This window comes from Crocodylus porosus, unplaced genomic scaffold, assembly GCF_001723895.1.
Source record: "Crocodylus porosus isolate Cpor-Errol unplaced genomic scaffold, CroPor_comp1, whole genome shotgun sequence".
In the NCBI taxonomy this organism is placed as follows: Eukaryota; Metazoa; Chordata; order Crocodylia; family Crocodylidae; genus Crocodylus; species Crocodylus porosus.
In genome coordinates this window covers 66,881,646-66,908,291 of record NW_017728950.1, presented here as the reverse complement: position 1 = coordinate 66,908,291, position 26,646 = coordinate 66,881,646, and the positions used below count along the sequence as shown (strand labels likewise).

Here is a 26,646-nt window from a genome sequence, read left to right as displayed (position 1 = left end):
TAGGGGGTGCTAGGGAGTTCATGGCTGCTCCTAGGCCCCACTCCCTCACAGTGTTACAACACAGGGGGGTGAAAACTGCAGGGGTGGTGGCCCCTGGTGAGGCCACAAAGCCTGCCAAGTTTCAAGTTGAAAGGTGCAGGGGTTTGGGGGGAACTGCATGTCAAGCTGCTGACAGGCAAAACTCGTGACATAGATGACCCTGTGTGTGTTAAGGCGCAGTGAGCTGAAAACGGCACCTATCTCCTCAACAGCTGGCAGGCTTCGCAGCCTGAGCAGGGGCCACCACCCCTGCAGTTTTCAGACAGCTGCACCATAACACACACAGGGTCATCTATGTCCCGAATTTTGCTTGTCTGCAGCTTGAGGTGTAGTTCCCCACAAACCCCTGCACTGATAGTCTTGAAACTTGGCAGGCTCCATTTTCTCAGCAGAGGCTACAAAACCTAAAAGGTTCATCCACATCAGACAAAAAATAACAAAGTTATAGCTATTTTATTGTTTCCCCATTATACCCTATGGCCAGATCTCTGAAGCGGCTCCAAAGCTTTTCCGAAGTGCTTCAGAAGCTCCGAACCACTTCAGAAAGCCTAGCCAAGCCAGCACTTCAATCCAGACATGCTGCTTCAGATGCTGAAGCATCCGAAGCTTCTCCAGATCCAAAGCACAGTCTGCAGCCTCGCACAGCTCTAATAAGCAGTGACGCATACACCTATGGAGCATCTCCCTTTTGCCTGTAGGACTAGGGACAGAAATTACACATAGAATCAGAAGTGAATGTCTGTTCCCTTGTTTATTGGTTCAATCTACATGGCTTAAACTAACCTGTGAAGATTGAATCAATTCAGTCTCGGGCTTTTTGACTGTCCATACTTAGCCTAGAAGGACTTGAGAGAGATAAGAAGGAGAACATATTTTGTCTCCGGGCACAGAGAGTAGGACAGAACCAATGGCTCGAAGTTGCAGCAAAGCAGGTTTAGATTGGATATCAGGAAAAACTTCTTCCTGGAAGTTGTGGACTGGAAAGGGGAGCTGGACAAGCACTGGAAGTTGTGGACTCACCATGACTGCAGGTGTTCAAGAAGAGGTTAGACAGCCACTGATTGGGGATGATATAGGTGTAGCTATGACTACGTTCTACTATGGCTATTTCCCATGCTTCTGAGCTTTGCTGGTTCCCCCTCCCCACTTTCTGCTACATTTGGCACGGTGTTTTTAAGCCTTCCTCAGAGGCATTGAACATTGACTGCAGCCCAGGCTGGGGACTTTGACTGGGGTGTGCCAGTGGTCCTGCTAGGACTTTAAGCCAGAGGTTCCTGGCTAGAGGGTTGTGCTTCTCCACTGAGGGTCAAACTGATTCACATATATGAGATCAGGAAGGAATTTTACCACATGGTCAGACTGATATGGACTGTGGGAGGTTTTTCCTTCCACTGTTGTGGGGGGCATGTCCCTCTACCTGAGATCTCTTGAACATATATTTACAACCTTTTACAGAAGCAAGAGGTTGGCTGCTATGGTTCTCCTGCTTTACTTATAGCAGGTTAGGGTGTTATGTCTTGTGTTGGGTCAGGTTTGAGGGTAGTTTTATGTGGAGATTAGGTTATGGATTTATAAAAGATAGTTTGGATAGGAATGATCCTTCCTCCGGCAGGGGGTTGGACTAGATGACCTCTGGAGGTCTTCATCAGTGGGTATTAGCATATAAGGGAATTCAGGAAGGTATTTTTTCTAGCTCTTACAATTACTGAGATACTTCCTGATCAAAAAGGAGCAAAAAGTCTCTACAGAACCTTAAAAAAAAAAAAGAAAATGTGCTATAGTGGTAACGTGGTTTATTGGGGTGCAGTTGTTTGATGTTCTAATGTAAAATGATGGCTGGCAAAAAAGAATCAAGGTAAAAGGTAATATGCAAAATAAAGAGCTTGAAATACAAATACTTCTTGAAAGGAAAGGTAAAACATAGTCTGTATACAGCAGATTTTGGAAAATTTTGATCATATTCTAAGTATCTGGTTTGGGGTAGAAAGGTCTACATAGCACCCATAAACAGTGTGTCTATTCTAAAATTAAACTCTTCTGTAGTAGTACTTACAACAATGTGCTTTTTCCCCTGCTTTCTGAGAGGGAGAGGGGGCCTGTAGTGTGCATAATGGACCCTTTAATCCCCACTATAGGGGAGCAAAGGAAGAGCCCTTTAAGGGAAGCCAAACAGGCTGGAGGCCGTGCCCCTTAGAGAAATGTAAGGGAAGGGCCCCAGCAGTGGGCAGGCAGAAAGGCCCTGACCAGGGAGAAGGACAGAGCTCCTGCTGGAGGAGGAGAAAGAGGAGGAGAGACCCAGGGAAAACAATAATGAGTAAAGGAGAAGAAAAACTGAGTGAAGCCTAATAAGCCAGAAGCTTGGCGCTAGGCTTCTCCAGAAGGATTAATAAGCATGAATTGGAGGGGACTGACCGGAGGGGTGGGGTGGAGACTAGAAGACTTACTAGATGGGGAACAGTCCAACAGAGGTAGACAACAAAAATAAAGGGACACCAGGCAGAAAGTCCAAACCAAGAAGTCCAGTAAAACTACATGTCCCATTGACCAGACTCTCCTTCTCTTCAGAGACCCACACACTGAATAAGAACAAGACATAGCTGGCAAGATGAGCAGGAACACCTGAGGAGAAGGAAAGGCTAGAACAGCCCAGGTGGTATCATACTTAGAGCAGGAAGGTGTGAGCCAGTACACATGGAAGAACAGGAATCAGAATTCCTAGCAATTATTCCACTGAAGGGTATCAAGTGAAATAATGGTGGACGGTGCATAAACATGAAATCAGCTTGTATCATAACTAAGGGAATGGTTAATATGCTCACATTTATGTTAATTCAAAGTCCCTGGTATTCATCTCCAGCAGTGTGGGCCATAAAACATGTTTCCTTAACTGCCATTTTCCTTTCCCATCCTCACTTATAATCACAGAATCATAGAAAATTAGGGTTGGAAGGGACCTCACGAAGTCATCTAGTCCACCCCACTGCTCAAAGCAGGACCACCCCCAACTAGATCATCCCAGCCAAACCTTTGTCTAGCCGGGTCTTGAAAGCCTCCAAGGATGGAGATTATGAATGTCCTATCCTGGCTAGAAAGATTTTGCCAGTGGGGGGCAGGAAAGTGCCTTTGTTCCTAAGCACAGTGGGGCCAGGGTAGGATTTGGCCCTACATTAAGAAAGCTCTTTCATGCCTTTCAGCAGTCATGTATGACCTAATAAACAAATCTTTGAAGACATGGAGGGATGATGTCATGACAAGGTTTTCAACACAGTACACAAAGAAATAAACATGAAACTCCTATTACTAAACTTGAGTCATTGGCCTGATTTGTCTCTCCCTTGTTACCAAGTTTTATACCCCAAAACTAAAATAGTTTAATTTAGGTCTTGCTATGCAAATTCAGAACATACTTTGAAACCCTGTCTGGATAGACAAGACATTCCATCCTAGGTCCAGCTCTATCACAATTTTAAAAAATTGTTTGCTTGGGAAATATACACATGTCAGGCTTGCAGCAACATGGACAGCAGTCTGTTTAGTCCAATGGAGTTATTCATTATAGCACTGTGTGCCTACAGCTGTCACATAGGTATTGTTCTGAGCTCTTTACTCTTTCTTCAGGATACAAGTAAGGTCCTGTTACATGTTAATTTTCAGCAGCTCTTGGAGCTCTTAACCCCTGGACTGTCCACACATTAGCATATGACACTAGTTTTAAGCACCCGGTAGGTAGCTTAAAATTATGCCACTCCAGGACAGGTTTCTCTCTTATCCATGTTAATCAGCTTGTGTTACATTAATGTGAGGCCACTCCCTAGAGATAAGCCACTCAAGTTTCAGTCCTCCAACACCCTATGATGCAGTGTTCCCTACCCCAACCTCCTGTTCTGTGTGGACAAACATTCCATCCCCTGAAATCTACTTGAACTCTAATTGAATTTTTTGCATTGTGCAGAGGCTGGCTGGCCAGCTCTTAGGGCACAGGAGGGGAGGCTAGGGATAGGGTAGGGGGAAATAAGTTAGAGGGCCAGACTGGGTCCCTGTGATCTAGGGCTTCCTTCTCAGGCCAGGGGCAGTAGCTCCCCCAAAAGCACCTTCTCTCACTGCTCCCACCTCCCAGACGTCCCTGGAAACATGACCAGCAACCCCCAATCCCAATTCCAACTTACTAAAACATGACACCTTCTTTAATTTACTTCCTCTTTCTGTCTTTCTTTCTTTTTTATTTATTATTTTATCCTTAAGTGGCTGACTGGCTTCATTTCACCACCCTTTTCCCATCCTCACTGCCTCTCCACCTTGCATTTCATTACCTACCACTTTCCCATTAACTCTTTGCTTCCCAGCTTCATGTTCCTGCACCACCAATCCTACCCTGCAACCCATCTCTCCAACCCACCACAGCTTCAAGCAGGGATAAAGCTTATCCTGGCTTGCCAGCCCTCTAGTGGCAACTTATACCTGTAGCTCCTAGTCTCTCCTCTGCTTGCCAGCCCATGCCAGTCACAGCTGTGTAGGTTGAGGATAGTCAGAGAAGGTTTTTAGTTTTAACATGTGACTGCTCGAAACTTAACCTAGCACTAACAGAGATCAACATTTGAGCAACATGTAACAAGGCCCTCAATTTACCACAAAGGGCATCATAACAGAGGCTCTGTTACTTTCAAGTGGCTGAGCAGCAGCAGCAAGGCAGCCTGCAGCTGCCTGCAATCCCAATTACGCACCACTGCCTGATTCGGGAATGGGACCTGGCTGTTGTCTACAAGTGCAGGGTCCTGAACAGCAAAGCAGCAGCAGTTTGCTACCAGCAGCTGAAGGAACAACACCTGGCTGAGCTACTGATCACAGAATACCCTAGGAGGTAAGAGCTGGAGCTATGGGGAAGGAGGAGGCCCATGATCCTAGGTATGACTGAAAACTGCACCCTGCCAGGGATGTATGGCCTGCTGGGACTGTCTGTGGTGGGACAATCTCCCAGAAATGCCAGGCCAGTTACCTCCCTGGTGAAAAGCAAGTATGAGGTACCTTCTGACCCCAGCCCCACATCCCTGTTAGGTTGAGATCAGGCAGGGTGAGCCTAGGCTCACAGGAGTCTTGAGGCAAGGCCCAGGTTGGTGGAGGGACCTGAAACATCCCCCAGAGCCTTGGGGAGCTATTAAGGAAGCTCCTGGAGCCAGGGATAAGGAGACAGCTCAGGGAGGGAAGGGGACAGGGCTTGGAGCCCCTGTGGAGCCAAGTGCAGGATTGGAGGTCCAGAGTGTGTGAGGCTTTGAGGCCCAGTGTGTGTGCATCTAAAGAAAGAACCCAAGGTGAGGGAGCTGGACCATGAGTTCCACTGGGGAGTGAGAGTCCTGGTGAGACTCCAATGCTTAGGTTCCTGTGAGGCATGGGACATGATAAGGGGACATAGAAGTCATGGGTAACACCTTTAGCATCAGGCAAGTAAATAGGCAGCCTCTTGCCTGAGTAACATTGTAATTGTTATCATCAAGGCGTGGCAGGAAAGCCAGGCAGGTGGTTTGCCTGGAAGCAAACAATTTGACCAGTCCTGGGATGTCCACTTGTTACAGGGATAAAGTGGGACAGTGCAAGAAATGTTTTTCCCTTCTTGTGACCGATTGCAGATATGCCCATTTCCTTTCCCACTGTTGAATTTTTATCATGCAATAAAAGCTCCCACAGAGCTATGAAATGGGAAGCATTCATTTTATTTCTAAATTTACAAGCCTTCTCTAATTTACATTAAGCAGAGTAGATAGTGTACTTTTTTCTAAACATACTACTTTGCCCCCCTCCAAATGATCATGATTTAGAGCAATGATTAGCATGAATGAAAACCAATGGTGCTTTATGTACTCACCATGTACCACATGCTTGGCCACTTGGGATCATTGAAAAGAATGGTTTGAGTACTACCAGCTTTATAATCCCTCTTTATCCTTCTTTTAACCACCTGCTGTTGTATCCATTCCACCTGCAAACAAGGAAAACATTTGGTAAGTATTAGGGTTCTATGGAGATTATCAAGGAATGTATGAAATCTTGGGGAAGTTTCCTATTACTGAAATCTAACACATATCACATTAGAGTTAATTTTGGTAGTGGGAATGCACAGCTCACCTTGGCATTTTGTTAATAAATGAATAGAACCAATTTAGTTAGTACTATAGACAAGTCTATAAATCCCTTGTTTATAGGAATTAATTTTGGATATCTTTTTGACCAAAAACATCACTTATCATCATTAATTAATACATTCCCCTCATTTTGCATTTATAGATCTGGCTACACACACAAAGCTTAATAGTCAGTCATAACAGAAATTAACGAGATTTCCAAAGGCTTATCTTTTGTAATTCTGCTTTAAGTCATTTTTTGCCAACAGATATTTCTGTAATACGTTTATCCAATACCTCTATCAACCTTACCACGTGGCATGAAAAGACCAAAACAAAATTCTAGCTCATTGCAGAGTGGTGTTATTCATAAGGACTCATTCCCTTAAGCTTTCAGGAGCTCTGCTTTATTTAAAATCAAAGTGTTTGCATGAGCACAATACTGAGCAACTAGTTACATTACAAGAAGAAACTCACAATACAAACAAATTATAAGATAAGGTCAAAACCAGGCTTCAAAGTTTGCTTTCTATCTGTCAAACACTTCCTGAATTGTTGTGAACCCATTCAGAAGGAGCACCATAAAAACTGACATCCACAGTATAGCACCGGGATTTTCAAACTTTTTTAGTCTAAGTACCCCCAGGAGCTGGATGCCAAGCAGGGGGACGCAGGGGAAGGCACACAGGCAGGCAGGGATGGAGCACCGCTGCCTCCCAGGAGCAGGGCCATGGTGGGGTGGGAAAGCTCACCGGGCTGGGGTGAGGGCAACAGTGCCCTTCTGCGGAGCGGGGAAGCTCACCAGGCTGGTGTACAGCAGTGGTGGCTGCCGCGTGTGAGCTTCCCTGCCCTGCAGAGGGGTGCTGCTGGCCTCGCCCCACCCTGGCCCTGCTTCTGGGAGGCAGTAGCACTCTGTCCCTGACCACCCACACATATCCTCTAGGACCAGTCCAAGTACCCCCAGGGGTACGCATACCCCTGGTTGATGACCCCTGGTATAGCAGATAGGAATCTGGGATGACTGTGAACGTTAAGCTATTCTGAGTGAAACCCAGTTAAACTTGCATGCTTTTGGCTCACTGACAGTTCCTGTTGCTGTTGAATTGCTTGTATTCCATAAAACTGTAAACATTCAATTCACATCTTCCCAAGAAAGGCAGCTATTGCCTGCTTGCCGCATGCTCTACACCTTGCATACCATGCATATGCAGCTGTATGCACATATACACGTAGAGACATGGATACACTCCACTTTCAGAGCACATCTTTATTTTCTGGTACCATCAAAGAGACACTTGCTAGAAAAAATATTAATGGCTTCTGCTTGCAGCAGAATATCTCCACCTGTGCATTCTTACTTCTACTTCAAATCCTGAAATACTGACCCAGGCAAAATTCCAACTGATTATAACATGAGTTATGCTTGACTGAGAACTGAGTGCCCCATGCTTCTGAAAACAGAGAGACATAAAACCTAGATTCTCATCAGGATGAAAAGAGAGACACACTCTGGAATATCTGTGCTGTGTTGTACAAGATACCATTTCTATAGATTGGCAGGAGACATTGCAGGAATGGGACCACAGTAATGTCATGGTTTCCCCGTCCTGTGCCAAGGAACCTACCTCCCTTGAGCATTGCCTTAGGCTCAGTAATGGTCAGAGAAACCCCAAGGGCTGTAGCTCCTGTGCTAGAAACCTGTGATGTCAAGAGACATCAAGGCCTACAAGATCTATTTCATTTTCTGTATTGTTGGGAAGCAATTCAGAAGTTGAGCATGTCCTCTTTCTCTTTTTCCAATGGCACACCTTGTGTTGGGGCTACTTGCCCGCAGGGAATGCCTGTGCCATGTGCCCTCTGGCACACAGCCTGTTAACCTGGGTGGGGTACTGGAGGCTGGGGCCAGCACTGACCCAGTGCCCCAAAATCCTTACTTGGGGACCTGGAGGCCTCCCGGGGCTGCAGCAGTGGTGATCCTGGCACTTGGAGCCTGGCTGGCAGCTGAAGCATGGCTCCAGCCAGGCTTTGGCTTTGGGTAGCATGTACTGCGCTTTTTCTTTTTTTGCAAGGTTTTTTGTTTTTACCCTGGTCAAAACCCCCCTGCATTACTGCCTTGTGATGCAGAAAACAGCTGAATGCATGGTATGTGGTGCTGCAGATATGTCTACAGCACCACACGTTGCACGGCCATGCTTATCTGGACGCAGCCATTGAGGCTAAACAATTTGGGCTTTTCTCTATCAAAAAAGTTGGTACTCCCCAGACTTACAGTGAATGTTTCCTCCATGCTGCAGGCCAGAGAGAGGAGGTCTCTCACGCAGACCTCCTTAATGGAGACCTATTCGTTTCCTACCTTTACTCCCAGGTTTGCAGCCCAGCCCCTCAATATACCTGTAAGGCAACCCATGCAGCCCCTTATCTGCCCTCCATCTCTGACTAACTGGTCAAACTAGGTACTCTTGTATGAACCTGTTTAAATTGTCCCTTAGCATGTTGAGATCAGAAGGAAGAGATATTTTTGGAGACCTAACCATGCTTTTCAGGAATTATACAAATACAACCTCCAAATCCTTGTAGATTTGGCTATGATTGCTTACTATTAATCATTTTCAGTAGAACAGGGGGGTCTTTGCTTTCTGCACTGCAAAAACATTGGCACTCAGCTGCTCACAGCAAAAGGGACTAAGCTGCAGTGACATGGTGAGGAGTTACAAACCACAGTCCACAAAGTAATTTCGGAGCATGGCTCCAGTACTGGTGCCAAAAGAATTTCACAAAGTGAAAACAATGAGCGAGACTGAATAGAAGCTAAGTCTGCACAACGGAAATTTCCACCATCACTACAGCTGGTTCAGCCCCCTCAACATTGGAAGACCCAATGTAAAACAGTGACAGCTGTTAACATTACTGTTGTAAGTGCCATATCAAACAAAGAGAGCTCTAAGTTGGGTTAGATCAGGGTGAGCAAAATGGTGGATCCAGCCAGCAGCCGGACTTCATTTCCCAGTAGCCCTTGGCTGGCTTCCATGGAGACCCCAACAGCAGCAGCACCATGACAGTGTGGAGATGGGGTTTCCACAGAGACTGGGCCCAGCAGTGCTGGCAGACAAGGTGGCTGGGCAGAGAGCTGCTCCGAGGCTGGGATCTTGCAGTGGTGACAGTGTGGTCCAGAGTTGTCTGCACACCGTTGCCCTTGCCCGAGGCATTCAGGCAGTGGTTCACAGCTCTGCTCTGGCTCCAGACCAGATGGTAACTGCTGCAAGGGCCCAGCCTCGGAGCAGCTCCCCACCCAGCTGCGCGCCCTGCCAGCGCTGCTGGAGCTGATCTCCATGGAAAGCCTGGACCCATACTGTCACAACATTGCTGCTACTGGGGTTTCCATGGGGACCAGCTGCAGCATCATGAGCACAGGCTGCTGGGAAATGGAGTTTGCCACAGCCCCAGTTTGGTCCGGGGGCCAGTCTTTGCCCATCCCTGGGTTAGATGCTTAAAATGGTGGCAACTATCCTTCTTCAGTCTACACCTCTCAGTAGAGTTAGAACCATTGTAGCAATGGTGGATATGTTGTTTTGCAACACTTTTCTTGGGTAAATTGGCCCATACAAACTGAGAGAGACTGGGAGACATGGAAACAAGTTTAAGCAGAACCACAGTAACCTGGTTCTGTATGGAGAGAGACAAAGAGAAGAGTTTATGGTTTCCTCTGACAAGATAAATTGCCAAACGGTTTATTATTCATTTTAAAAGTATGTTCTCTGTATTTGTTTACTGCCTATTCAGCATTAAATATCTGCTGACCATTAAAAATCTGAACTAAAGGCAAAATAATAGTGCTTGTGGAGGTTTGTATCTTAAATAACAAGTGCAGAAACATGGTCTCAGTACATTCCATAAGCTGATGTCTCAAAACATACAATTAATTTCTTTTGTCTTGGTTACTTTTGTCTCAAATCAGATTACTGAAAACACTTATCATACATTCCTTCAGTCCAAACAATCATAATCCTTTTCTTACTGCACCACTTCAGACGACCTAAAGAATTACTTAGCTGGAAAATATATTTTGATATATGAAATGGAGCTCATTTGTAAATTCATGTTCTTACTCTTTAGCAGTATGTCTATGCACCATAAGCAGAACCTACTCAGGTAAGTTATTTACTGCATTTAACAAAGGAGGTTAGCATTTGCATTCTAAAGAATGTATTTGTCTAAAACTAGGCTTAGACCGGAAAGAGATTCTGGTTGTTTCATGCAATGTGAGTACCTTCAAACCTAATGAAGTCAATTAGCGCAAGCTCTCTGCAGGAGTAGCACTGGAATTTGCAAAATCAGACTCAAAGCCTGGAATGAAGGGTGGTAGAATACACCATCCTACAATAAAACCAAATGGTTATATATATCATATGTGTCTCTATGTCCATATAAGCAGTTGTGTGTGTGTGTGTATACATTTTGTAATGGGTGTGTACATGTACGGGTATATGAAGACTCAACAGCCTTAAGCTATTACAATACAGTCTGAGTCTCCACTACTTTGCACTATATGTAGTCATTTACACCTGTGCATTCTCGCTGTGAAATCCTGTGTTTCTGATTTAATGCACTCTACATCTGCTTTGCACAGTTGTAAATGACAATATAAGATGTCAGAGACAGAATAATCTGAACCAATATAGCGTGCTTGCTCACAGTCTTGCTTACACTGTTGCTCTGTGGATTTTTAATGAATACCCTCTGCTGGGATCTGTATAATAGTTTTTATAATTGCATTGAGGATGTACTGACACACACATTTGGAGTGTAATTAAAAGCATCACAGGAGACTCATTTGCTTAGCAGAGAAGTTGGTGCATAGAAACATGACATTTCTTCAGTACACATTCCACGGAGCTATAGGGCTTTTTTCCTAATATATTAAAAGGAAAAGCTAGCCAGTTGGTCTTAAATCTAAGGAAGAGTGCCTGATCACAAGATTGTAGTACTGAAGAGTAGGTCAAGACTCAGCAGTTATTTTGAGTGTTCTGTTACATATTTCACTTTAGTTTTCTATATATGTGCTTCACTGCCCAACAGCTGATATATCTTGGATTAGTATGATTCTGTATAAAACCAATTCATTTGTATGAAAAATATTTTCATTTAGAAAGTGTCCACATCTTCTTACTCAGAACCTTTGAAGGAAAATCTCTGGAGTAATTGATTATACAGATTCCCAGTCCTTGCCAAAAAGAGATTCTATGAAAACGATGAGGTGCATTTTAACATTTCCATAAAGTAACTTTTAGCTCAGGGGGAATAGTGCACATTTTCCCATTGAGTTCAGCTGCAAAAGTTCCATTTCCTGAATGTCTAGAAATCAAAGCCAACCCAGATTGGAGACCAAACTGTTTCAAAAAAACTCATCATTTCCAGTCTCACAGGGTGGTTCTGTGGACAATTCAGTTGTTCATAGCTGTGCATGTAATCAATGCCATTGAATAAAACCTGCTCTAAGCTAATCTAGGCTGGCAGTTTTTATTTTAAGGTGCTAAAGAGAATAACTACATTTTATCTTTATGTAAAACGAAGCTATTTTCTCAATTTTTTCTTCTCACTCATTCAATGCAATGCCCCCAAAAAGTTGTCTTTTGTATTAAAATCTTCACCAATTAAGATAGAGAAAATGAAAAAGACTGAGGAAAAGGTGTCGGCAAGAGAGGAAAAAAGCTAATTCTTAATTTGTAAAGTACTAAAGTGCAATGATTAAATAGAAAACAGAAACCCATATTTTTGTCATCAATGTAGCTTTCTAAGAAATTTACCAAAACACTGAAGATTTTAATATATGTTCAGCATTTTAATTAAACCATCTGCATGAGACACCATCCTTGAAGATTTTGCTTTCATTTTTTTTTAAATACAGCCAGATAGAGGTGTTTGAAAAATATTTTCTACGTTTCCATTCAAGTTAGAAATATGTAGTTAACAGTAATTATTTCTTTGAGCAGATACAATACATGTTAATGCAAGAGGCAAAAAGAATAGCTACAGACTAGCTTAAGACAAAACCTTGCCCTCTGCAGGTAAAAAATGAACTGGGAGAAAAAACAGCATAGTAATAAGGGATCTGGATTTTCTGTTTTCCATGGGGAACAAAGTGGATTTCTGGACCTGCATTCTGTGATCTAGGAGGCAGGGGAGCTCTGATTTTCCATGATAAATAATCCAAAATCAAGTACCAAAATTTAAAGGTATTGAGAATTTATTAAATTATTATAGTGATTAAGGAATTAATAGGCTTCCAAATTGCCTTAAAATTGTAAATATATCAATAAAAACATTGTATTCAAGTGATACCTATGTATAGAATGGCTTTTCATTTTAATCACAGATTGTGAGATTTTTTTCTGAGAATTTGCGATTTTGTTTTTTTTAAATCAGGGGAAACCAGGATTCCTGTTAATAACCACAATAAAGGATTATGCTTTACATCAGTGGGCATGTCTACACTTGACTATTAATGTACTGCACGTAAAAAAATTCCGCCACAGGCTAATACAATAAAAGCTCTGTTATTCGGTAACCCCGGGGAATGGGGGATGCCAAATAACAAAATATGCCGGTTGAGTGCCCCGGGCTGCTGCTTCTCCAGCTGCGTCTGGCATGTCACTCCACCCTTGCCCCCACATTGTGACCCCTCTTGCAGGGCCCGCTGGCCCTGAGGGTCAGGGAGGTGGGACCCGCACAGCCTGTTATGCCCCCGGGCCATGGGGGCTTGGCAGCATAGGCTGCTTTGCTCTGGGCTGTGGGGGCTTGGAGAAACCAAAAGCGCCATGGTTGGCACTTCCAGTTTCGCTTTTCCTTACAAGCTGGCATGCCGGTTAACAGAGCATGTCAGCTTGTAAAGTGCCAGTTACCAGACAGTTTACTGTACTTGTATTTACAAGTACTAATGTATGGTGGAGTTTATTAGTTTCCTGTGGCCTTATAGGGGCACATGTGAAGACATGAAGACGTTTACTATGGAGCTAATTAGGCAGCTCAAAAGAAAATGTCTCATGTAGAGGCACCCAGTATCTAATACTTTAATCCTATTGGGACAGTCCTCAAGGAGGACCCATACAACAGCAGTTCATACTTGTAGGGAGAAGATTAGGAAAGCTAAGGTGGCAACTGAATTTAAGTTAGCAACAGGAGTCAAGGACAATAAGAAGTCCTTCTTTAGGTATGTAGGAAACAGAAGGAAAAGAAATGGAAGTGTGGGGCCCCTGCTTAACACCTCAGGACAGCTGGTAACTGACACTCAGGAAAAAGCTGAACTCCTGAATGTCCACTTTGCTTTGGTATTTCCAAGGGGAAAACATGCTAGTTAAGGCTCACAGGGGGCATGACCACCTTCCTACTGTTGATACTGAGCTAGTGCATGACCAACTAGAAAAGCTAGACATTTATAAGTCCGCAGGACTGGATGAACTCCACCTGAGAGTACTGAAGGAGCTGGCTGAGGTCATTGCGGGACCCCTGGCGAAGCTTTTCCAAAACTCGTGGCACTGAGGGAAGATCCATGAGGATTGGATGTTCTTGAATATTCTGCCCATCTTCAAGAGGGAAAGAGGGAGGACCTGGGCAACTATGGACCAATCAGCCTAACTTCTATCACAGGGAAAATCCTAGAAAAACTCATCTGGAGTCTATGTGTGATATGCTCACAGAGGGTAGGATTCTGAACTACAGCCAGCATGACTTCATTGCAGGCAGGTCTTGTCTTACCAATTTCATCTCCTTCTACAACCAGGTATCTCACCATCTGGACAAGGGAGAGGAGGTCAACATTATATACCTAGACTTCCAACAGGCCTTTGATCTTGCATCCCATGGTATCCTTGCAGGAAAACTGGAGATTGTGGGCTTAACTGCTCAATGGCTGTGAGGTAGGACCCAGAGAATTCTTATGAATAGATCTGTGTCATCCTGGAGAGAAGTGGCCAGTGGTGTCCCTCAAGGGTCCGTGCTTGGCCCAGTGCTTTCTAACATCTGTATCAATGATTTGGATGTGGGGGTGAAGAGCTCACTGGCCAAGTTTGTAGATGACACCAAGTTATGGGGAAGTGTGGTCACGCCTGAAGATAGGGTGCAGATTCAGACAGACCTGGACAGGCTGGAGAGTTGGGCGAATTGGAACCAAATGAAGTTTAACACTGAGAAGTGTTAACTGCTCCATCTGGAGTCAAGCAATCCCCAACATACCTATAGGCTAAGTGGCACCAATTTGACTAGCACCTTGAGCAAAAGGGACCTAGGGGTAATAATCAACCTAGGGGTTATAATCTGTGCATGAACATGAGCCATCAGTGTGATGCTGTAGTCAGCAGGACAAACAATACTCTGGTATGCATCAACCAATGCATCTCATGTAAAACCAAGGAAGTGATTTTTCCACTGTACTCAGCACTGGTGAGATCATAGCTGGAGTACTGTATTCAGTTCTGGGCACCGCACTTCAACAAGAACATGGAAAAACTTGAGAGAGTCCAGAGAAGAGCCACCCAAATGATCAGAGACTTGCAAAGCAGAGCATGCAAGGAGAGGCAGAGAAACTTAGGCCTCTTTAGCCTAAAAAAGAGATGGCTAAGAGGGAACTTGGTAGCAGCTTACTGCTACATCAGGGGAACACATCAAGGACTTGGTGAACAATTGTTCACCAGGGCACCCTTAGGAAAAACCAGGAGCAATGGCCACAAACTCCTGGAAGACTGTTTCAGGCTCAATTCTAAGAAAAATGTCTTCATAGTCAGGGTGTCTAGACTGTGGAAAAAACTCCCCCCAGAAGTGCTGTAATCACCTACCCTTGAAATCTTCAAGAGGAGACTGAATGGTCACCTGACCCCAGTTGTTTTTCCTGCCTAGTGCAGGGGAGCTGGACCCAATGATCTTGCAAGGTTCCTTCCAGCCCCTTACCATCTATGAATCTTGGAGCACAAAACATGAACATATGGATTTGGGGTTTATGAAAAACATTGGCTATACATACTACTCCCTATTACAGTCAAAGTTCAATCACTCAGAATGTTATCATTTACCTAAATCTCTGTGTCTGCAGGAAGAAATCAGAAATAGCTCTGTGGATAACGTATTAATAGATGTCTCAGAAACACAACAGTTTAAACAGAGTACACAAGAGGAACACTTATAAAACAAGATATGAATTTGCCAAAATACAGGGAATGAATCTAGAGAGGGTTATGTTGGAAGGAAGCCAGGCAATGACTTCCACCAGAAGTCACCAGAGTGAGATACAGTCAAGAAGACTTTGACATCAGGCAGGATTTTATCTTAGGATTTGTCTACAAGCAAAATTATTTTGGAATAGTTATTGATAAACACTACATGTGGACATTCATATTTCAGAATAAGAATACATTATACCAGATTGACCTAATCCAGTGGTTTAATTTAAATTTCTAACCTACTTTATACCAGGTCAACTTTCAGGTATAGATAAACCCTAATACTGAAGTAGGAAACAAGGAAGTCTCCGTGATGAGAGACACTGTCACTTGAAGTCATTGTAATGAATGGGAGGGAGGCAGTTATCCATGTTGATCTGAAGTTAGGCAGAAGGCAGGGCAGGGGGATAGCTAATAGACTGACTCTTTCAGAAAGACATGAGCTTTCATAGGGTTCATCTTTCAGATTTCATGATGTCATTTCAGGTTCTATGAAAGTGGTCAGCAAAGTAACAGCCACAAAACACATGGACAGACACAAATAATACAGTTGTCCATAAATCTGCAAAAGCTACACACCAGTGGTCCCCCTGGACTGCTCACATACACAACTGCAATCCTTCTGGCAAGAAATGTGTACAAGAGTGAGTGCCTACTCAAATGTCCATTGATTCCTGAAGTCCCCCTTCCTTGAGTCACTTCCAGTGTTACTGCTTTGATGACTAAGTTGAGTTAAGAATTAGGTTAAGATGTAACTTCAAATTTTCTAAATATGCTTTTGAACCACATGCCCCCTTTACTGCAGGAAAGGAAGACAAAAGGGTTGGTGTTTCTGTCTCCTGAAATAAATGTTAAGAATATATCTGCTTCCCTGCATAATTTTGCCCATAAACATTTTAGGGCTATTTTGGTGTTTGAGACCATAAAAATCATTTGAAATTAGGGGTGCAGACAGAAGTGACAATTTTCTCTTGATCTGGCCACAGAAAGCAGTTTATAGCTGTGACCAAACACAAGGGCATGGCTGCAGACAACTTAAAAAACAGCCAATCAGGTGAAAATCTGATTGCATGAGGTATCAGATACAAATGTTTCAAAATGTAGTATCTCCTAAAACTTATGTCTGTGGACCTCCCAGCCTGTTCCTGTTTTCAGAATGGGAGGGCGGGAAGAGAGAAAGGAAGTTTAGTCTGGGTTTTTTTCAGCCCCCTCTAGAAGGTGGAGTGGGTGTATGAAGGCCCTCCCCCTAGTGGGGGGGGGGGGGGCTCCCATTCACCCACCCCACACTTCAGCACCAGTTGGAGAGCCCTAAGAACAAGCTCCCTCTGCTGACTCCCTTCCACCCCCATTCTGAAAACAGCAAGCACTCAAAAAGAGCTTGGCCATTGCTATGGGAACCTGGCTGCAGGCTCCCAGGCCACCACTAGATCCTTCTCTCCACTGGACGCTCCCCAGTGAACGTCTGTTTGGTCTGGGGTAACACTAACAGAAATAGTTCTGAATTACAACTGGGAGCTGCACTTCTGTCTGCACCCTAGCTCCAGACATAAAACACTAGTGCACTTGATATTGTCATACCAAGATCTTTTTATATATAGGATTCTGTGTTTATTATACAAAGAGTGTAAAGACATTATAACATACTCCTCTCCTTCTCAATAGATGAATAATAGGGTTACATTTATTATATGATTAAGGTGTTAGCAGTGGTTGCAAAAAGGACATGGGGAATATTTTAGCAAATTTAAAGTTACATTTTAACCTATATATTTTTGTCATCTTAGGGCCAATATTTTCACCCAACACTTTTTAATTCCTCCTAACTTCAATAAGAGATTTGTTCAAGTAAGACTTAAGTTACACACTGTAGCATTTGCCACCTATACTGACTTAAAGATAGAAGTGAGGTTGGAACTAACGGTGGCAGAAGACTTTTAAGGAAAGAAATAGAGAATGAATATGTGGTGGGGCCCCTTCAGGACATTAACAGGTATCCTAGAATTGCTTCACAGGTCATGCTAAATAGATGTCATATGCTCTTCTAAAGCATTATATAATGGCATCTACTTTCTATGTCACAAATTGTATTTAATTTTTGTATTGCTTAGCAGTGCCCAGAAGCATCCTCAGCTTGTACTTCACATTCTAATGGTACATCAAAGATTCAGGACATAATGGTCTATACCCATATCCCATTTCTCAGAGTTACCTTTGATCAGTAATTTAGTGTTTTAGAAGGTGTTATACATATCATACATGATTTTAAAAAATCTTAGTGAGCTCAAGTTATTTTGAAAAAGGAATACTTTAAAAATTTCATAGTTTTAGAAAACAAGCATCTTTTTTCTAACCTCTATACAGTAATCCTAGGCTCTCACTGCCAACAGACAGTCTGCAATAAAAATAGATGAAGATGGTAGGAGAAAGTAGCTGTTGACATAGGTCAAAAGCATGGGAAATTATTGCAGATACCATTTCATAAACTGCAGGGGTCTCAAGTTGGATAAAAAGTCAATGAATCCAACAGTGCTAAGTGATGCATTTTCAGTGATTGACAAAGTGCTTCTTCAACAAGGGTCAATGACTATTCACAATCAAAGCAGTTGCCATAATTATGCTACACACATTCTGAAAAAGCAAGATGAAAAAAAAAGAAATGCATCTCAGGACAAGTTGAGGGACAGAGGGGAAAAAAGAAAGAGGTGGAAAATGTTAAAATTACCACTTGTGCCACTCCAAATATGTCCTATATAACAGAAGGGCAGGTTACAGTAGTTTGACATGTGGAGCAAAGCTGCTGAAAGCTTTATCAGGAATTCAGTGCATATTCTTCAAGTCTGACTGCCATGGAAAAGCCAAGCAGATCTGTTGTGAATGTTTGGGTTCACAAGTAATCCATCCTTCCATCACTGAAATACATGTATCACAGCCTCAGACTCACACATGTTTCTATGTATTGTTAAATTAGGTTCTTTTTATTATTTTTAAATTTACCTAAAAATCCTTTGCACTTATATAGTACTCTCCCAGTGAGGATCTCAGAGTACCATATAACAATCAATCACTTTGGTGATGTAGTTGAATGTTGTTATCCCTGCTTTACATATAGGAAGCTAAGGAACAGCAACATGAAAAGGACACAGCCCTTGGTAGAGACCACGTGCACAGCCACAGTCCAGACAAGCTCAGTGACTTCCAGAAGTACTGGGAAACACCATCACAATGACACGCTTCTAGAAAAACACAGATTGCTCCCTGCCCCTGTAGTTGGCCAGTACTGGTGAATGATATGACATGTAGAGTACAGTCCCTAGTGTATGAAGGAGCCCTCATTCTTCAGCTGTGGCATTTATAGCTATAACAATGTGGGTAGGACTAAGAAACAGCAATATTAGGCCTCTTGCATCCTCTTCTGTTAAGCGCTACATAGAGGCCCTTTGCAATAACAAAGTGAAAACTGCATAGCAAATCTGTGGCAGAGGTGAGAATGGGTCCTGATTTTCAGTCTGGTGGCTTTAATATAATGCCAGCCTTTTCCCTTATAACTGCCTTTTTAAAATAAGTATGTTTCAAGAGGTTTATTTTTTCTGTATTATCATTAAAATCTGGGTCTATGGTAACATGTTCAAATGCTTCTGAAGCAGTTACAGAGATAACTCAGCCTTTGAAAAGTAAGAAAAGATTCTTGCTGGAGCTACTCCAGCTTCCTAACCATACTGAACAAGTTTATAACTGCTCAAAAAATACAAGGACATGGATCTTTGAAATGCCTACAGCCAATCACTTTGTTTTTTGTGATACTGAAGGCTAAGTTGACACCATTTGATTAAATACAGCAGGGTTTTTCAACCTTTTTTAACAAGTATACCCCTTCTGTCTCAAAGTTTCACCTCATGTCTCCCTTGGTATTTTTCTCTTGTTGTTAGTGGTGGGTGCAGATCAAGGCCCCTGTGGTGAGGGAGGGAGTAGGGCTGGGCTTGGGGCAGAGGTAGGCGCTGAACAGCCAGGGTGCAGTGCGGGAGCTACAAGAGTGCAGAGCTACAAGAGTGGTTCATCCAGGAGGTGTTGAAGGGGGGTGGCTCCCACTGCTGCGCGCACCCCAGCAGAGGTGCAGGGGGCATGTGCCCCCCAGATCTGTGTGTGGGGCAGAGGCAGCTTCTGCTGCAGGTTGGACTCTGCACCCAGCTGCCGATTCACAATGCCATGTGCCTGTTGCCACCAGGGGGGCAGGGGACAGACACACAGATGCACACAAAGACACAGACACAGACGCACACAAAGACATACACACACATAGATGAAGACACACAGACACACGCAGATGCACGCACGCACACACACACAGAGGCAGACATACACACACACACGCAGTTAGACACACATGCACAGATATACACAGATGCAGAAACACAGACACCTCCCCCAGCAGGTAAATGTGTGTGGGTGGATGGGATAGGGCAGACCAGATCAAGAATGGTGGGCTGGGAGGGCAGTGTGTCTCTGGGCCCACTTTTAGGAGCAGGGTTGGGGGGGCGAGGGCAGCGGTGCCTCTCTGTGACCCACACATGTGCCACCTGGATGGTCACACACTGTCACTACCTGGTGCCATTGCCGTGCCCCATACCACTTTCTCATGGCGAAGCCATCCTGCAGAGCCACACATGCGAAATGGGAAGCGTGTGATTGGCATGAACCCCTTCACCAGCAAGGAGGTATTCCAGTGTACTTCACAGGGCTGGCAGCGCCCGGGGTACCCCCGCCCCAGCTAAGAAGCAAAGTATGGAAACACACAGGGGGAAATGCCACCACTGTGCCCCAGGGCATGCTCCATCCCCACCTACCTATACCCCCTATGGCCTTTCTAAGTACTCCTAGGGGTACATGTACCCCCAGTTGACAACCCCTGAAATACAGTATTAATGTAACTGATATGGAGCTTGCATAACCTCTCAAGTTTCACTGCACCATGAGGGTTAGTATTAATACTGCATTAAACATAAAATGGTATGTCATTACTTTATCAAACATATGCCTAAAGTTGCATCTTCTTATGAATTCTAATCTCAAATGCAGAATCAAGTGTCTTTTAGGGAATTACCATTTAAAAAAATCCCTAAACCTCAGTATTTTAATTAGATTTGGGTGTAACGTCTAATCTGAAATATCTTGGGGTTTTATATTTATGTATTTCTACAGTGATTATCATACTTAAAACAAACAAACAAAAAAACCCACTACCGAACCATCTAATGGATTTTTGTTCTCTTTTGTCTTGTTCTGTAATTGGCCATAAATCATTGAAGTCCTTCAGAAATCTGCATTTGCTCATTTCAGATCAGCTCAAATGATTTACTAAATGAGTTGGTGTACAGACTAATCTCCTACTGGGTCAAATTCTGCTCTAGGTAATACCAGTGTAAATACTATGGCCCACATTCACTCAAGGGTCTGCAATAATTTCTGTAAGCATAGATACTCATGGCAGTGCCAAATCTATTCAGAAGATCCTGAAGTGGCATAGTGATACATGAGTGGATGTTTCTCAGGAGTGGCTTACTTGTAGGCCAGGATGTAACTGAAAACATGTTTTATACATTATCCTTAAAAAAAAAACAAGAACCCAAACACTGTCCTGAACTCCATGTACTTTTCAGCACTTTAATTATACTTTGTCAATGTGGAAATCTCCACCATACTCCATGGATGGAAAAATTCCATCCCCAAGTTTCACCCAGGTGATCAACTGGTTTTCTGTTTGGAAGCTAAATGAAGGAAGTTTCGCATTATTTCTTATAGAGTTTTTCTGAGACAGAGTTAGCTGTGTTACTCTGAAATCTGAAAGCAAGGTAGGCTTGGACCTCACAGATTAACTAATTCAGACATATGTAGCATAAGCTTTCATGAGCCATACTTAACACAATCCAGTCTGTGGATGATTTCTTGTTCCACAATTTCCTGTTCAAGTTTTTAAAGATTTTTAAAGATTTGCTGTCTAACATCTTCTCTGAGGTCAGTGGTGGAATGTCCAGGGGGATTAAGGTATTCTGTTATGGGCTTGTGTGTGCTTCTGGAACTGATGTCAGATCAGTGTTCATTCATTCATTCTTACAGGTAGGGATCACCGCATCTGTCCAACATAGACAGCAGAGGGGCACTATGAGCAGGAGATGGGATTGGTAGAATAGCAGCTGAATTAGTCCCAGATATTATAATCCACATTATGCAGTTTGAATTAATGAGTGGACACAGTTAACAAATAGGCTCATTGTAACGCCTAGTGTCTCAGTGAAAATGGGAGTTGGATAGCCTGCAGCAAGAGAGACACCACTGGAAGTTATAGAGGTGTCCTCTGTGGCCACCTTGGCTGGGGATAGACGTTACACACAAACTGGTTTAAGTGATCAGAAACTGGTTTAAACCTGTAACAGAACAGTGCATTGAAACTGGTTTGAGATAAACCTGGTTGAATGTAGCATCAAACTTAACTGATTTGGGCCAAACCAAGTTATGCATTGTCTGTCCCAGACCCCTTCCTGGCTTAATTTAAATCAGAGTCCCCCAGAATCCCAGATGCTTTCCTGGGCGGGGTTCTGCTCTCTGCTCCAGCCCAGCAGGACTGGCCCCTTCCTTCTGCTCCCTGGCTGAAGCTCCAGCACAGACTGCAAACACATCAGGGTCTACCTGGCTTCCTCCTGGTCCCCTCCTCTCATACCACTCCCTGTTCAAGAAGGGATTCCCCTCTCCCCTCTGCCTTACACAAACACCTCTTGGCATTAGCTAGCATACCACATGCTGGCTACAGTTCATGCTGTGGGAGATGGGAAAAAGGCAGACAGGACTTTGTTGGTTTAGTGGTTTTTGGCGCTTATCGACAGGTAGCTGTTAATGTTCCTCCATTTCTTCCTTGGAAAAACTGTGTAACTTGAACTACTGGAGAGAGGCTTTGTTTTCTTGATGAGCTGATAAACACTGAGTTAGGGGTGATAAACACTGTGTTAGCAACTCCCTACTGGGCTGCTCAAGGAGGGGGATGGAGGGTGGGACTCCCTAATGACAGTATGCCCCGCCCCCCTCAGCTCAGCACTGTGGAAGTAAGGGAGGGCTGCTCTAGCACCCCCCCCAGCTTCTAGCCTGAGCCACTGCAGGAATGTGCCTGCATTTTTTCAGACCAGAAGGGGACGTCTGTGTGGTTACAAACTGGCCTAGCCTAGCCAGGTTAGACTAACCTGCAAAGTTTGAATCAACTCAGGCTTATGCTTTTTGAATGTCTGTCTTCAGCCCTTGAGACCTTTCTACTTTGCGCACCTCCACACATTGAAAAAAAAAAAGACAGAATTCTCAGGTGGACAATAGGAGATGCAGTTTTCAGATCCAGTTCTGATTTCTAAACCAACTATCTAATTTATTTTTAGTATTAAGATGCTTTCTTTCTTTTGCTCTTTGTGTAAAAGGCAGTAGCATCTTTTAATATTAACATTATTCACTATGGGAAACAAGTCTTTGCAACCAAAGCTTTAGTTTATCTCTTTCAAAGTTGATGTCTTTGCTCAGTACAAAGCAAAAGAATGAACTCAATATTATCAAGCCACTTCAAGAGGAGGATGCAGAACAGTAAGATGACCCATTGCCCCATGCGCTTTAAACCATAAGCACTGATTGCTTCTGGCCTGTGACCTGAGCTCCTGCACACCTCATTGGCTGCATCCAGATGAGCATGGATGCGTGGTTTACTGTACTGCTAATCTGAAGTGATCCTGATGACAAAAAATAACCATACTGATATTAGTAAAAACCAGGGCAACACAAATGGTGGCGGCCAATGTGTGGCAGAAACTGGAGCCTAGCTGGGAAGAGCCATGCTCCAACTAATGGCCAGGCTCCATGCCCCCCAATTGCCACCACTGGAGCCCTGGGAGACCCCCAGGAATCCAGGTAAGGTTGCTGGGGCTAGCTCAAGTGCTGGCCCCAATCTACCCTACTCCACCCAGATTTTTTTTCCCCATGCTAATCCCATGAGCAGGGGTGTGTGCTGAGGCAAAAAGCAGCAGCATGAATTTGTGCTGCTGCTTTTTTCCTGTGGCAACTGTATGCCCCTTCTTGTGGGGACACAGCCATTCTGTCCTGAACTACAGTGTCCCATCTGTCAGTGAAGATCGTTGCTACAAAGCTTACACACCAACATAACCTTCTGAAATATTTTACAAATAGCTGCCCATGAAAGAGATACCTATCCAGCCATAGGGAAAAAGTATAGGCCAACTCCCTGGGCAAATGAGAAAGGATTGGAGTTTACTTTCTTAAATTCAGTAGACCAAAGCAAACCAAATGTTTTCTCCACTGAAGTACTATTCCACACCTCAAATATTGCTGACATTGTTTCCAGTTAAGCAGTATCTCGATTTCTACAGGTCAGACCACAAATGTTGGAGCAATGTTTGATTAATGAATGTGCTGACTACTGTTTTCTTAAAGCCCTGTATGAGATAAGGGCAGTACCCTAGCTTTCAGCTTCCTGCAAGTTCCTGTATGTGTTTTGACATAAGAAATGTGCCAAGAAAATAGTCACATTGCTCTGGCACAGTTTCTCTGAAGTCATAATTCACACCATCCTTCACAATATAAATAATACCAAAATAGAAAATAAAGAACGTATTTCCATAGCTCTCGTTTTTTTGGACACAGTTTCCAGCTGAATATGTTAGAGCTTTAGATTTCCAATTAGATCACTTAAATGAAGTTAAAATGTGGTCTGGACGTTCTTGCCTGAAATTCCTATTCTTTACGTTATGTTGCTCAGCTGGTAGTATTTATGTGCTATTTTTGTTGCATCTTTGGTTGTAGTGAAAGGGCCTACTATAACAGTAATTCTTTATTTGATTAGAGGCTATAAGTATTCTTCTCCAATAAATGTATTTTTTTCTGCCATGGCAGGCCCCAAACATACAAACTTATCTTCTCAGGCATGAACTGGGCTGATGCCATCTGGGATGTGCTACACAAGATGGTATAATCTCCCAGAAGTGGAGACTTCAGCGCCTCCTAAGAAAAACATATGGGTTTTAGAATACTTTTCCTGTGGTTATTACATCTGGGCCATTTCTTCTTACAACTGTTCACTGAAACACTTGACCTTGAGACAGCAGTAGCTAGGACACTGAATTGGATGCCAGGGAGACAAGGAGTAAGGATTACAAGCACTGAATTGCACACTGTCTGCAGGGTCATATGTACAGCATCAGCACATGCTGCAGTGAAGGACAGTGAGCCCACTGTGTGTGCCCTACACTAGAAAACAGACATAATGTAGCCACCCTAATATGGTGCTAGGCATACATCAATAAGTTCATCTTGGAAATGCTTGCTGCCATGTGCCCAGTGCTGTACTCAAACAGCTACATTGCATGTTCTTTGAGTAGCACATGCAGAACAGGAGGACTTCACTGTGGTACATCCTAGCATGGTACTTTGACTGGGCAGACAAGCTTCAGATGCTGAAGGTTTGTGAACAATTCTAGTCCGTGCCATTGCAATGTGAAAGCCCATAAATATAGTTACAGGGGTGTAGGTTATAGCTGTGTTGGTCTAAATATAGAGGCAGACAACGTTGTTTGGGTAAATCTGATATCTTTTATTAGACCAACTTAAATAGTTGGAAAAATTTTTCTTAACAAGCTTTTGGGTTTAAAAACCCTTTGTCAGGCTGAGGAAGCATCTGCAGTTGACACCATTGATTCCTGGAAGAGCACACACCAACTGCAGGTGCTTTCCCAGCCTGATGAAGGCTTTTTAAACCCAAAAGCTAGCTAAGATATCATATTCATCCAAAGAACCTTGTCTGCCATAGATATAGTTAGAAACTCATCTCTAGAAAACAATGCGATAGTATAGAACTATCTAATTGTTTTCCTCAAGACTGTCTGATGTCTATCTGGATGGATAAACAGGAGAACACTGAGTAAGAGGTGAGATACTCTGTATGTGCCCCGAAGCAACATGGTGTCCAGTTCTCAGGGCCAGATGAGTTTGACATCCCTGATTTATGTGATTTATGAATGCATTAGAATGGCAACAGGTTAAACAGCAGGTAAATTTTAAGTTTGCTTATTGTCTTTACAAAGAAATATTTGATTTGGATGCTTGGCAAAAACAAGAGTAAATAAATGTATTGCCCTGTTACTGTATTTGGAATCTCAGTATCAGTAGGAGGGTTGGAATATATTATCACTTGAAGGAAGGGAAAAAAAATCAATGTCAAATCATAAATCGAAATTAAACATGGCTTATGTAAGTGACAGTTAGCATGCTGATACAGATAACTGGTTTTAAGTGGATCATCTGGATGCAATTTAGGATGACAATTATTATTTTATTACAAAATTAATTGTGCTTATTCATAAATTCTGAAGCAATGCAAATACATGAAAGACACTAAAAGTAGCATGATTGAAAGGACTAAATAAGTAAAAATGCATGGTTTGCATTTTTCAACTGTGCATCTGAGACAGTTTACCACTGTGGGAAAGCAGCATTAATTTGATTTTGTAGATAGCATATCTGAAGTAAAAAGAGGTGGTTACACTGAAAGTCAGTAGCATACTGAAAAGAGAGACTAGCCCCATGACAACAAATCTTGGTCACTTCGCCTTGATGATTATAAAATGGTAAGAGAATTATGCATTGAATCAGGTAGCTACCCAATGGCAATGAGAGAGACCTTCCTACTTTCACTGATGCTGGCTTTCTCTGAATTGATCCTAAAATTTAAAAAAAGAAGTCCTGACACAATGCCTAGGTTTCTTTTCACCAGCTCCCTGTCTTTTACAATCTTTTTTATTCTTTCTAGATGAGGCCAATTACCTCTGCACACCGTGGACACTTTCTGTTTGCTCTACTTCAAACTATCTGGGCGAGAAAGTTGCCATCAGAATTAAAAGCAACTGCCCAGCCTGTCAGAAGCAGGCAGTGAGGTACATAACAAAGTAACCCATTACATCAGGGCAGCACTGCTGCCAGAAAGATTTGTAAGGGCAAAGGAAACAAAAATCCACATCAACCGATTTTTGCTATGAATATCCTGTACTATAGCCACTATCATCAGTATCAAATGGAGCTGGATCCCCTTAGGAAATGGTCCGTAAGAGCTGCTCTGTCACATTCCTCGATAGTCTGTGCTGAGATGCTCCTTTCCAAATTCTCCCTCTCTCTCTCTTTCTCTCTCTCTCTCCATGTGTTGGCACTTGGCCCTGCAAGATCAGCTTTTTCCGGATTGTTGTGTCTTTCCTCAA

At 43.2% G+C, this 26,646-nt stretch overlaps 1 protein-coding gene across 6 annotated transcripts in view; it reads right to left on the bottom strand.

The window, feature by feature from the left end:
• The window catches only part of PCSK5 (proprotein convertase subtilisin/kexin type 5), a 378,572-nt gene that overhangs the window by 310,880 nt on the left and 41,046 nt on the right, over positions 1-26,646 (bottom strand). For 3 of the 6 annotated variants that reach the window (XM_019554922.1, XM_019554924.1, XM_019554923.1), the window contains exons 3-4: positions 7,538-7,603; positions 5,897-6,010 (exon numbers count right to left, since the gene is read on the bottom strand). In XM_019554922.1, the coding sequence (XP_019410467.1) occupies positions 5,897-6,010; positions 7,538-7,603 (180 nt within the window). The remainder of the gene's footprint in view (positions 1-5,896; positions 6,011-7,537; positions 7,604-26,646) is intronic. The other 3 variants (XM_019554926.1, XM_019554927.1, XM_019554928.1) reach the window with 1 other exon arrangement.